Source organism: Gracilinanus agilis, chromosome 1 (genome assembly GCF_016433145.1).
Source record: "Gracilinanus agilis isolate LMUSP501 chromosome 1, AgileGrace, whole genome shotgun sequence".
Lineage (NCBI taxonomy): Eukaryota > Metazoa > Chordata > Mammalia > Didelphimorphia > Didelphidae > Gracilinanus > Gracilinanus agilis.
Window position 1 is genome coordinate 422,200,401 of NC_058130.1, and position 13,593 is coordinate 422,213,993.

Here is a 13,593-nt window from a genome sequence, read left to right on the forward strand (position 1 = left end):
TAAGGAATTAGGCCTTGATCAGCGATACATGTAAAACCCAGTGGAATTGTGCATTGGCTAAAGGGGGTTATAGGGGGATTGGGGGAGAGGGAAAGAACATGAAATATGTAATTAGGGGAAAATATTCAAAATGAAAAAAAAAAAGAAATAGTAAAGAGTAAAGATAATTAGCAATAGAGAAAGAAATGAAAAAACTGGTTGGGGGGGGGGTAATTCACCAGTTTGATTTTAAACACTTCAAGATTAGAGTTTGAGATGCTAGCATGCCATCTAGATGTAGGTGATCAGTAGGTGGTTGGAAATAAAAGACTGAATCTTAACAAAAATGTTAGTGTAAGGAAATTTAGATTTGGGAATCATTTACATAAAAGTAATAATTGTGAAGTAATATTACTCAGTGTAAAGAGCCAGAAGTAGACTAATAATTTTTATTGAAAAAAATTGGAGAATTTTGTAATCTGATGTTTTTTGGTTAGCTACTAAAAAATAAGACAGAGATTTGAATACCCACATGGCAGTAGATTGGCATCTTATTGATTGAATTTGCAAGTGACTGAATAAAGATACTCCCTATGCCCTTGCCTGGTAAATCCTTAAGAGTATATAGGATTCTATAGCCCCTTGTTTGGGAACTACTAGACTAGATGATTTTCAAAGTATACTTTTTACATTCTCTGTTTCTGGATGTTTCTGAGTTAAAGAAAAACTCAAATAATAAATTCATCAAAGGGACTGTGTGCCTTTTTTGTATTCCAAACATAACTCAGTGCCTGGCACATATTAGATATTGGCTTATTGGCCAATTCAAAAATTTATAACTTTTTTTAGCAATAGATAAGCATATTTTTTAAATCTTAGGCATGAATTTGATTGGATTCCAATTAATGAGTATCTTTTGGGACACTGAATAATAATCTATTTTTAGTAACACAAGATCCTGTCATGGATTTTCTTATATTTATTTTTAAAATCTTAAAAAAGTATTTTAACTATGGAGAGCAAGATAACATAGTTTTGAGCATGTAATATACATTACATATTTACTTTACTTCTCAGATCCTCAGTTTTCTCATCTGTAGGCTAGAGAGCATAATAGCACCTACCTCTTGGAGTTGTTGTGAGTATGAAATGAGATCATGGGGCAGCTGGGTAGCTCAGTGGACTGAGAGCCAGACCTAGAGATGGGAGGTCCTAGGTTCAAATCCAGCCTCAGATACTTCCCAGCTGTGTGACTCAGGGCAAGTCACTTGACCCCCATTGCCCACCCTTACCACTCTTCCACCTAGGAGCCAATACACAGAAGTTAAGGGTTTAAAAAAATTTTTTAGATCAATATTCATTAATGATATTGGATTATAGTTTTTTTGGAGGAAGGGATATGTGCTTTTTCTTTTTCTGTTTTAGGTACTCTTTGTATCTACTAAGATGATCATGTAGTTTTTTTGGATGATTTGGTTTGAAGTATGATTAATGTTTCCTAATGCTGAATAATCCTTGCATCCTTGGTACAAACTTCACTTTGTCATAATGAATGATTTCTTGTATAAATCAGTGTACAGTGGCCTGTTTTAAAGGATTGTTTAAAAATTTTGAGTCAATATTCATTAATGATATTGGCCTATAGTTTTCTTTCTGTGTTTTATCTTTCCTTGATCTGGGAATTGTAAAAGTGAAATTTGGGAAAATGCCATCTAAAAGCGTATATATTTCTATGGACATGGGAAATGTATCAAAACTACATTTCCCGTGATCCAACATGGTCCAACTGGTTTCCGTTTCCGGGTTTTTGGGCTTGGGAAGGCCTACGTCTTGACCCAGGGAAGAGCTTAAATCTCCTGGGTTAGGAGGGAGTAGCTCTCTTTGCCAGTAGGCTCTTGGCTAGCAGACTTGGAGACAGTAATGGAGGCGGCAGTTTTGAATGCTTACAAGCGTGTGGTCTAATTATCTATCAACATGGCTTTAATTAAAATACTAATATATATTATTATACCAGCCTTTATTATTTTTCATATTTATAGTATTAGGACTTTATTTGTCTTATAATAGGATTTTGATCAGATACTTTCTCAACTTTTGAAAAAATTGTGAAGTTTGAGTATTAATTGTTCTTTAACAATTTGATAGAATTCTCCTATGAATCCATCAGGACCAGAAGCTGTTGTTGGTTTTTATATTTAGAGCCAGTTCTATTTCATTCTCGGACTAATTTAGGAACTCTATCAGGTTTTCTGAAAGATAGGGTATTTTCTATTTTTGGCTGCCTAATTTTTCAAAAATGTGTATTCAGTTCACTAATCCCTTCATTTCTTATTTTGTTCATGTATTTTTATAAGGATACAAATTTTTCAATGAGAACTGCTTTAGTGGTATCCTAGAAATTATGGTATATGGCTTCATCATTATCATTTTCTCATACTTTTTTATGATTTAGTCTTTTACCCACTCATATAGGAGTTGGATCTGTATTTTTTATTTGTGTTCTCTGAATCAATTTCTATTTTCATTGCATTAAATTTTGTAAAGAATGTATTAACTATTTCTGTCTTTTTACATTTGTTTGCAATATCTCTGTGCCCTATTACATGGTCTATTTTTGAAAAAAGGTCCGTCAGGCCCTGAGAAATACATATATTCTTCTGGTGTCTCATTTAAAAGATGCTGTAAGTCTTTTAGCTATAGTTGTTAGCTTTAGTTGCTTCAACAATTTCTTCAGTTCCATATTTCCCTTTTTATCTCTGTTACTTATCCAAAACTGAGACTATTAAAGTCTTTTGTCACTATTTATTGTGTCACTATGTCTTCTTGTAGTTAAGATGTTTTCTTTGTGAATTTGGATACTAAAACATATATATTTATTACTGATATTGGTTTGTTGTCCATGGTTCCATTCAGCAAAATGTAGTTTCCTTCTTTTTCTTCTTTATTTTTTGAACATCTATTTATGTTTTAACAGGTAGCATGATTACAAAATTCCTACCCTTTTGGATTCACTTGATGCATAGTACTTGTTTTTCCATACCCTAAGTTTTATTTGTGTTTATATGTTGTTAATAATGTGTTTCCTATAAGCAACCGATTGGAAGGTTTTGTTTTCTTATCCAATCTATTTATATTTTCCTACATCTGACTGTAAATTGGCATTTTTTTTTTCTAATTATGACCTGCCACCTACTGCTGTAAACACAGTACTATGTTCCTTCAGTTACTTTACCTTAATCTTTTCTAAGTTGGTCCTGGTATACCTCTTTTCCTCTCATGCTGGATTCCCTCCTCTAGTTTATTACCCCATTTCCCTTTTGGGGTTTTGCTCATTAGTTCCTTTTTCTCTTCTTGCTTTTATCTGGTAATAGGATTCTTCTCTTCTCTTTTTCATCATTTGGTCAATTAGATTTCTCCTTCCTCACCTCTCTTTCAACTGCTCATTCATTAGATCTTAAAATTTCTTTTTTTTTTGTACCCTTTCTCAAAAGGGATTTCTTTTACTTTTCATTATTCTATCTTCTCCTTTAATCTACTGTAGACCCTTGTTTTATGATTCGTGACTCCTATAGTTATCTAGTCTCTGCATTATTTATATTCATCATTCAATCAAAATGTCCCAGGAATTCATTTTGAGCTTTGCCCTCTGGGCAGTTTCTACTATTGCCTTATAGAGCTTACCCCAAGGGTACCCCTTTTCTATCATGCCTCACTCCCAGAATAATGTCAATTACTACCTGTGTCAAAGAGGTCACTAACTCACGGTAGGATCCCTCTCCTACTATGTCTCTGATTATATTGAGCTACACCATCCTCTGGTTACCTTTTTCCTCCTTTTACCTCAAAATTTCCTCCAAGACTTTTCTCTCCTATTTCCTCAGGTGTCAGTTGTACCCAGAAATTCAAACTCCCCAAATCCCAAGGCAGGAAAAGTAATCTTTTCAAGCATCAAATCCCCACAGGCAATACTCAGCATAGTTTTCATTGGGGTAATCAACCCATAGCACACTATTTCCATCTCTCTTCTGAGACTGTCTCTTCATTCATAGGAATATTTATTAGTGGAACCCCCTACCACCAACAAACTATGGTGTCCCCTATCTTCTCCCTCCATCTTTTCAATTCCTCCCCTCTCCTCCTTACCCACTCTCTTGCAAGCATTAATTTATCTTACAACACGGAGGAGAGGGGGTGGTTCACATAGCTTTCACTGCTAGATCTTGTTTTGACCTGGACACATCACACATTCTTCTCTTTCCTACTATTCCCCTCCCCCCTTTTCATGAACTCTACCATGTTGTGTTGTAATTCCACAAAAGTGATGATTCACCTATAGGTAGGGTATCACCAGATTCTGTTCATAATGTTCCAGACCCACTTCTTCACTGTCAAATCCATCAGATTTCTGCCTTCACCCATCTCCTTGTATACCTTTAAAAAGAAATCTCTTAATGGTATCTCTTCTGTTATTCTGCTGTCTTTGCTATCCTTGGCTGCTACATTTGTTCCTTCTTCCTGTACCTGTGTTATCTGGGTGTGTTTAGGAACAAATAATAGCTTCAGGTCTGCTTTTCTTTCTAAAAGTTTCCAATGCTTATTATTGAAATCTACCTTTTTTTTCCTTTATAGTTTATATTTGCAGAGTAAGTAACTCTGGGATTCATTCCTTTCTGGAACACATTATTCCACCCTTTCTTGTTTTCTAGTGGGTGCTGAATAGTCTTGTGTTGTTTGAATGTACTTTCCTTTGTATTTAAAGGTCTTTTTCCTGATTTCTTGGAGAATTTGGTGTTTCTTTTGGAGGTAATCTATTCTTTCCACTGCTATTTTGTTTTCTTGTATTATTTCTTGCTTTATGGCATTCAGTTTTTTCATCTGGCCATGTTTTTGGGGAGACTCATGATTCTATATATCCTGTCTTCAAGACCAGTATGCTTTGCTTTCATAGTATATTTTCTTTCAGTGTTAGTTTTTGGCTTTTTAAAGATTATCTTTCCTTTCTGTATATTTGCATTCCCAGTCTATCACTCTCTCTTTTATCTTTGGTGAAGCTTGTCGCTGAAGATTTAGTTTCATATTTTCCCTTTTGTTTATTTTTCTGTTGGACTTTCCAAAACCAAAAGAGGGACGCTGAAGCTTCTTGTCACTACTGTGCTATTGTCTATGTATTATTGTATTCAGTTATTGTTTCCTTTGTGAATTTGGATGTTAAGGTATCTGGAGCATATAAGTATAATATTGCTCCTTTTGGTACAATTTAATTTCCTTATTTATCATTTTTTACTTTATGGATGTTTGTTTTGGCTTTCTCATATAGCATGATCACAACTCTTGGGGTTTTTTTGGAATCCCCTGGTGCAAAGCCAAAAAAAAAAAAAATCAATTTCCACTCCCTCAATTTTATTGTTTTTTAAATGTTTTAAACATGTTTCTTGTAAGCAACAAATTATAGGGATTGGTTTTTTATCTAATATGTCACTCTTACTTTTATTAGATTAAATAATACACTCAAGTTTAACATTATTGAGAGTTAAGCTTATATTTTCCTCCATTTTTTAAAATACTGGTTCAAGTAAGTCATGATTGTTCTACATCTTCTGTGCAAACAAAATACACTATGTCTCTTCAGTGACTTTAGTTTAATACTTTTTAAGATGGTCCTAGTCCTACTGATATAATGGTGGCAGTGGTGAAAGTGGCAATGATTGAGCACAAATTAGGCATTAGTTCAATGAGGTTTTTTTACTTCCTTTTTTACATTACTAGTGTTGAAGGCCACGGAAGAAAGTTTAAGCTGCTTTCTTTAGTACATAATTTCTGTTTTGAAGAGGTCTGAGAGATCATGAAAAGCAGTTAAAAAAAAAGTTTACTCCTCTATCTGACTTCTTAATTCCTTAGAATGATATTTTTCTACTTCATTTATCCTGAATATTCTTTTTTCTTCTCTGGACTTTCACAACTCCTCTTGTCTCTTATAACTGAATGAACTCCATCTTAAACTGCTTTCATCATTATTTCCACGTGCTTCAAGTGTTGATGCTTTCCAAAGTCAGTCAAAATCCAATTTCTTCTCTTTCTCAATGATCTCATCTACTCCCATACTTCAATGCTCCCTTATATAAAAATGGCTTCCTTAACAATAAAAATTCTGAATTTCTTCCCTAACTTCAACATGGCATCTCCAATTTCCCATCAAATATTTTTATATAGATCTAGTAGTACCTCATACACCACAGATCCAAAACAAATTTGCCTTCAAACTTTTCTATGATGACATCTCCATCTTCTCAGGCACCCATGCTCAAAACCTCAGAGTAATCTTGTACTTTTTTTTATCCCTTTCCCACCATTTTGATTCCACCTCTTCAATAGCCCTCATATTCACACTGCTTGCCAATCAAGACCTCATTAACACTTTCCAAAGCCACTGCAATAGCTTCTTATCTCATTTAACTGCCTCTGCTATGTCCTCTTCAAACGGCCCTTCATAAACTAGCTATATTAATATTTGCAATGCAGAATAATGTAAATATTCTTAATGCATGGGTCTTAATATGTCATTTCCCTTCCAGAGCTTTAGTAGCCTTCAGAAGGCTACTTCCTAAGAAGACAAAATACAAATTCTTTGAATTGGCATTAAAGTCCTCTACAATCTGGTTACAACCTACCTTTAGCAGTCTTATTTCAGAGTACTTACATTCACACACATTGTGTTCCATTCAAAGTGACAGTTTTATAGAATTAGGTCTTAATCAATGATACATATAAAATTCAGTGGAATTGTGCGTCAGCTAAGGGGAGTTAGGGGGATTTGGGGGAGAGGGAAAGAACATGAAATATGTAACTATGGGAAAATATTTTTAAAAAATTAACAGTTCTAAAGACAGTATCTCCCACTTCTACACATTCACTGATAGTTCTCACTCATTTCTAACTCTCCCCTATCCCTCATCTAGACTATACTTCACACCTATCTTTCAGAATTCTCTTTCAAGGCTCAGTCCATGTGCTATTTCCTAATACAAAGCTAAAAGTGTTCTCCCCTTCCTCAAATTCTTCTAGAACTCTTTATACTCAAAATATTCTACCTTCTCTGACACTGTATGTGTGTGTTTGCATTGCAGATCCTTGTTAGAATATATGTTCCACAATGACAAGGTTATTTTTAATAACTTTTTTATCAATAGCATCTAACATGTTACATAAAGTATGTACTTAATATTGAATTGTTTAATGAAATAAGAGCCAAAAGTGGTAAGCTGAAAGCATTGTCAGCAAGGAATTATAAAGGGAGGAATTATATAAGAAGAAGGTATAATAAGGAATTAGGGATGCTAAACCTGAATTCATGAGAGTTATATTCATATACCCGAAAGGTCAATACACTAAGGAGATTATTAGACTTGCTGAGGTTTGCCCCAGTCTGCAAATGTAGCAACAACAGATAAATTTCACAGAGACATAAATTTCAACTAAAAGTAAGAAAAAGTTTCCTAACAATAAGTTTTTCAGTTGTAACGATTAAAAATTATAAAGGCTGATATTATGAGGGAAATTAATATTTTAATTTCCATGGCCATGTTGGTAAAATATATATGATCATGTCTGACTATTTTTAAAAATGCCTCCCGTCCGTATTTCCACCCATCTTCCTTAGTCTCGCATGCCAGAGAGTGCTTCTCAAGCCCGACCTCTGAATTTAAGTTGAGCTCTCCGTTGGTTCCTGTTCTCTGACGTAATCATGTCAGAAACCGGAAACCCATTGGATCATGGGAAATATAGTCTCAAAGTCCCCCACATGTCCACAGGAAGTTTGTAAGATACTTTTAAATGGCACCTCCCTGAATTCCAAACACACACAGTTCATAGAGAAATTAACTAGTCTACTTTATAAACTTTTCTTAAGACATTTCTTCATAACTGGAATAAAGCATTTTTTCCTTTGGTTTGTTACATTAAAATTCCCAGGTATCTTCACACCCACCCTCCCTCCCCTCTCCTACATGTACCAGGGAAAGCATCATTTAAAAATAAAAAAGACATATGTATATATAAAACTGTCTTGCTATGTTTCTATTCTATCAATTCTTTCTCTGGAGGTAGATAGGCATTTTGTAAACTACAAAGTGCCACCTTAATGTCATCTAATATTATCAATTTTGACATGTCAATTCCACAAATATCAAATGTAAAAATGAAGAAAATCCATTTAATATGTACTTAAAGTTCTAACTTTGTTTTTAAAAGTTGTTTGGTAAACCTCAGATTTTTAACACCAAGGCTTATTCTAGATATCTAAATAGGTCAAATATCTATTTTAGCCAAGTTGACAATTAAGAGACAGTTGTTAAGGAAGTAATGTTTTTTTAAATTCAAGTAACAGGAGCTCAAGCTTTAAATGTTAGAGATAGAAGGATGAATACAAAAATGTTCCACTATGAATGAAAAACAACAAGAATAATAGAGAATTGACATGAACGAATGTATAAAACTGAATTTCGTTTTTCCTTCTGTTGACCACAAGGGAAAATTCTTTTTTTTAAGAATATGAAAGTTATAAAATATCCTTAAGCAGAAGGGAATATAAGCAAAAGAAATCTAAGGAAGATGAGTTCAGTCCTTTGGGAAAGAAAACAACAAAAGGTATAAAGATTTTAATACGGAGGGGGGGGGGGAGAAAGTGTGTGTGTATCTGGAGGTCTTTTGATTTTAAATTAAAACATTAGCAGAAATAGAAAAGTTAAAATCTAGACAGATAGTGATGGGGAGGAACTATGATTTCATCAGTATGGGAAACTCCAGCTATAGAAATTCCCTCCATTTATGCAGATTCACAGTTTTGACATAGCTGTCTTAGAAAGTTGTTAGAGACTTAGAAGCTAAATGATTTTCTTATGGCCACATAACTAGTAAGCATGAAAGGCAGAACCTGAAAACAAGTTTTTCTGCTTTCAATGCTGACTCTATGTAATTCCCACCTCTCACAAAGTTAGGGTAAATATTAAAAAAAAAAAAAAAAGCTTCCCACAAACAAAACAAAAAATATGTTGAGAATTATCTCATGTTTAGGTCATCTTTGAGTTGACATATAGATAACAAAAATTTGACTCTAAACTCAATTAAAATAGAAGATATACTTAAAATTCTACAGAATAACTGGCTACACAATGGGTCCTTTAAATAGTTATGAATTATATGTTCCATAAATTCACACTAAAAGATCTAAAGTTTGAAAAGTTGAATTACTGGTTACATAAATGTTATTTTTTAATTCTAAACTTGATATGCTAATGTTATTAAAATGTTCTAATACACAGAATTTAAAACTAAAGTTGCTAGGTCTTCACTGCAATATTGTGGCTTATAGATAACTAATCAGATTCACTTAACATCTGTACTTCATATTTATTTCTTTAATCAGATTTCTAGCTGATCCTATAACCAGCACCAAATCCCATGACTGATGTGGATAGCAAGATCAAAGCTGTTCAAGTTAGCAAAATGGCCTTTCCAGAACTCTCATCATTAGCTTCTTTTCCCTTTGCAATGAGAAACAAGAGTAGGAGCTCTCTCCTGTTGATCATTGAAATATAATTAGCAGATTTCACATATTAAGAAAATTTAATCATTAACTAATTCTGTATATTTTTATTTAAAGTAGTGGCCAAGAAGTGATTGTCACTATGATCTACCATTTAGTACCACTGAGCTCTGTGGTTTGGTAATATTTAAGTAAAATGATTAACAGATAAAATAAGCTAATAGTTAACTTAAGCACACTGAAAGCACTTCCCTGTTATTAACAAATTGATATCCCTGATATTAACAATAGAATTAATCAAAAATCCAAAAGTCAAGAATTTATCATTTTACTTGAGAACAAAGATTATTTTAAAACATTAAGTATTAAAATTTTAGCCATCCTGTTGCTTTTTTCCTCCTTAAAATTCTAAAAATTAACTCACCATCTCCAGCAGGTAGTCCTCTCTCCTTTTTCTCATCACATTTGTTGCAGTCACTGAAGTAAAGCAGCAGAAACATATCCAGAAGTACCCAAATCAAGGAGGTGGCTAGGACCACCTTACAATATGCAAATTTTCTCATGGCACTTTAAATAAAATGCAAAAATTCTTTAAAATATATAAATATAGAAATATCTCCAAGATAACTTCAAATCAGTTTCATGAGAAATCACTTTCACAACCTGTAACGAGAAAAATAAGCACAAAAACTTCGATTAACCAAAAAGTAGAAAACTAGGAAAATAAATAAGATTAAGGTAATATTCATTTTAATTATTATATTAAGAAGCCTGCTCAAGAAATGTTCAAAGTGGTAACCCTAATACTCTAATTTAAAACACTTTACATTTGCACAGATAAACATTTACATTGTTTTGTATTTAAAACTGCAGACCATGAATTTAAGAAACAGTTTTGATCCAATTCATAATAATTGTTAATTTTGTTTTAAAAGCTTTATGAAATTTTAGTAACAGTAGCTAACAATTATATAGCATTTACTATGTTCAAAGTATTGTGCTAAGCACTTTATAATTATTATCCCACTTGAGCCCCATGATAACCCTGGGAGGTAGTTGCTATTATTATCTCCATTTTACAGATAAGGAAACTGAGGCAAACAGAAGTTAAGTAACTTGCTCAAAGTCATACAGTTAATGGTACCTGAGGTCAAATTTGAATTCATGTCTCTCTTATTCCAGGCCTGGCATCCTATCCACTATACTACCTACCTGCCACTTACTATAAAAACCACTGAATTTTCTTAAAAATAGGACTTAGGATAAGGAAATTGTAGATAGAAAAGTGCAGGTTTACATAATTTAGACCAGAATACCAAAAAATGTATAATCAATCATTATAATGACAAAAGCCTTAAGATGAATCCTAGACTAAGATACAATTATAAACTGTTGGGAGTGCAGCAGCTTAAAAAAATTCTGATTTAAAGCCTCATATATGCAAGTGTGCATATATAAATGGCTCTATGTAACATAAAACTTAAGTTTTTTTTCAATTAAATTACCTCAAAAAATTTATAATAGCTAAATTCAGAGAAATTTATCACCCAGAAGGCTAGAGACCAGGTGAAATTTTAAAATCCAGAGTATCAGAAATAAAAGCCTAGGTCTGAATTTTATTTCTTCCACTTACTACCAGTGAGACACTTGAGCAAGTCACTTAACTTGAGTCTCTACTTTCTAATATGTAAAATGAGAGGATTGAATGAGATGGCTTTTAAGGTCTTTGCAGTCTTAAATTTATGATACAAGACACTTCAGATTCTGTATCATCATAAAATAGGTCAAACAAAAAGTCTTTTTTTTTCTGAGTGGAAAAAAAGGCTTAAATTATGCTTAAAGGGGAAAAAAAAGAATAGCCTAAAGTGTGCTACACTTAAAGGTCATAAAATACCACATTTTGACAAACTCTGTGATTCATTTGACATTATAGCAAAAAGTCAGTATACATGATCATATATATTCTGTACCATTTTATTTTGGTGCTTATTTGAAGCTTTAATAAATCTAACTTAAGAATTAAAATTCTGTGGTATCTGAGACATAAGAAGTCTACTTGGCTTTTCAAAAGGACACTGACAAGATTGGCCATTTATAAATTGTCAATCAACTTTATATTCAAAATAAGCCTCCAGACACAAGTGAAAATTTTTATAGAAAATTTTGAAGGAACAGCATTTCTTTTATTCAACAGTTCTGTGTTGATATGGTTTATAAATTTAATATAGCTATTATAACTAATCTAATGTTATAATTCCTCTTTAGAAGAGTACTAAAAACAAAAACATCAAAAAGCAACTTACATAGTATTAAGATACAAGTAATTTTTCCCTTAGACTACAGAAATTATGCCACTGTATTCCTCAAGTCTCATTTGCTATGAAATAAATATTTGTATAAATTCAATCTTGGATTCAATAAACCATTCATTTAAAAGGAAAAATAAGCTAAAGAAATTTAACTTCAGAGAATAAATACCAATCCAAACTGATTGGATGGCATAAAAAAGCCTTCTCCGACATGAATTGGAACATAGCAAATTAAACCAATTAAGGATATTTCTTTGGCTTAGCAGGCTACTGCCTGGAAATTACGTAGATCCACTATTTTGTATTTATTTTGTCTGTGTTTATGTATATAAATGATGGCTCTTGTTATAGAAGATAAAAAAGCTCCTTGAGTTCATTGGCTAATCTTTTTGTATCCCCAGTGCCTATCACAAAGCAGACACTTATTAAGTGCTTGATGACTTAACTTCAAATCATTCTATCATAATATCCTTCATGCCAGCCTTCTGACTTAAAGACAGACATGAAAAATCACACTTACCATGTGAATATTCCTTTAGTTGTTTGGGGCAATATTCCTTAGGGGTAACTAGAGGTTCTAATTTTACTACTACCTTATGGTAAGGGTCTCCAAATATCATAAATGCACAAAACTGCAGAAAGAATCAGAGTAGATAACATTTTGGTAAGGAGTAGGAAAAGACAGGCAAACCAGATTTTGATAGTGGAGACTCTTATTTGATTATTTACTTAGAAATATAAGCTTGGAGGGTGAATATGGTATCAAGGAGCGAACTCTAGACTTAAGAGTAAGGAGGGCCAACTCACCAATCATACTTACAAGGTTTCTGACTGTGGACAAGCCATTTAACTGTTCTGAACCTCCATTTCATAATTAGTAAATGAAGATAATAATTACCTAGCAGGATTGTTATGTAGATCAAATGAGATGATGTAGCTTTAAAGTTTTGTAAACTTTAAATCATTATATACATGGCAGCTTCTATTATTATTATCATTATTCTATTTGTTAGACTTCACAGAAAGGATTTACAGCCACCACAGGCAAAGATCACACAAAGTGAGAGGGGATAGTCAGAGTTGGAGGAAGTATTCATATCAGTATATGATACATCAAAGTTCATCCTGACAGAAGGTGGAAACATTGTGAGTTCCTAATATGTCACACAAAAAAACTGACACTATAACAAAGAATCATTTTGATGTTAGATTATCTAGTGATCAATATCATCAAAATAACAAGTTTATTTAGCATTTCAAGATTCATCAAGCATTCTGAGTACATTATTTTTGTATATATCATTTGAGAGGATGTCAAAGAATTAAGATCTACATGTTACAGGCAAGAAAACTATGATTCAAAGAGACTAAGTAAAGGACAAGGAATGACAGCGAATGTGCATCAGAGTAAGGATGTGCAGTCAAGTTTAGCTCTAAATGCAAGAATGTGAGTTCCAGGCGAACTGGAGAGACCTCCGGGAACTGATGCAGAGCGAAAGGAGCAGAGCCAGAAGAACTCTATACACAGAGACTGATATACTGTGGTAAAATTGAATGTAATGGACTTCTGTACCAGCAGCAATGCAATGACCCAGGACAATTCTGAGGGATTTATGGTAAAGACGCTACCCACATTCAGAGGAAGGACTGCAGGAGAGGAAACATATAAGAAAAACAACTGCTTGAACGCATGGGTCGGGGTGGACATGACTGAGGGTGTAGACTCAAAACTACCACACCAATGCAACTACCAACAATTTGGAA

General features: G+C 33.3%; 1 protein-coding gene across 2 annotated transcripts in view; it reads right to left on the reverse strand.

Moving 5' to 3' along the window:
* Positions 1-10,159, reverse strand: part of GALNT1 (polypeptide N-acetylgalactosaminyltransferase 1) — a 106,650-nt gene extending 96,491 nt beyond the window's left edge. For both annotated transcript variants that reach the window (XM_044665054.1, XM_044665045.1), the window contains exon 1: positions 9,945-10,159. In XM_044665054.1, the coding sequence (XP_044520989.1) occupies positions 9,945-10,083 (139 nt within the window). In that variant the 5' untranslated portion in view covers positions 10,084-10,159. The remainder of the gene's footprint in view (positions 1-9,944) is intronic.
* Between the last annotated feature and the right edge of the window lie 3,434 nt (positions 10,160-13,593).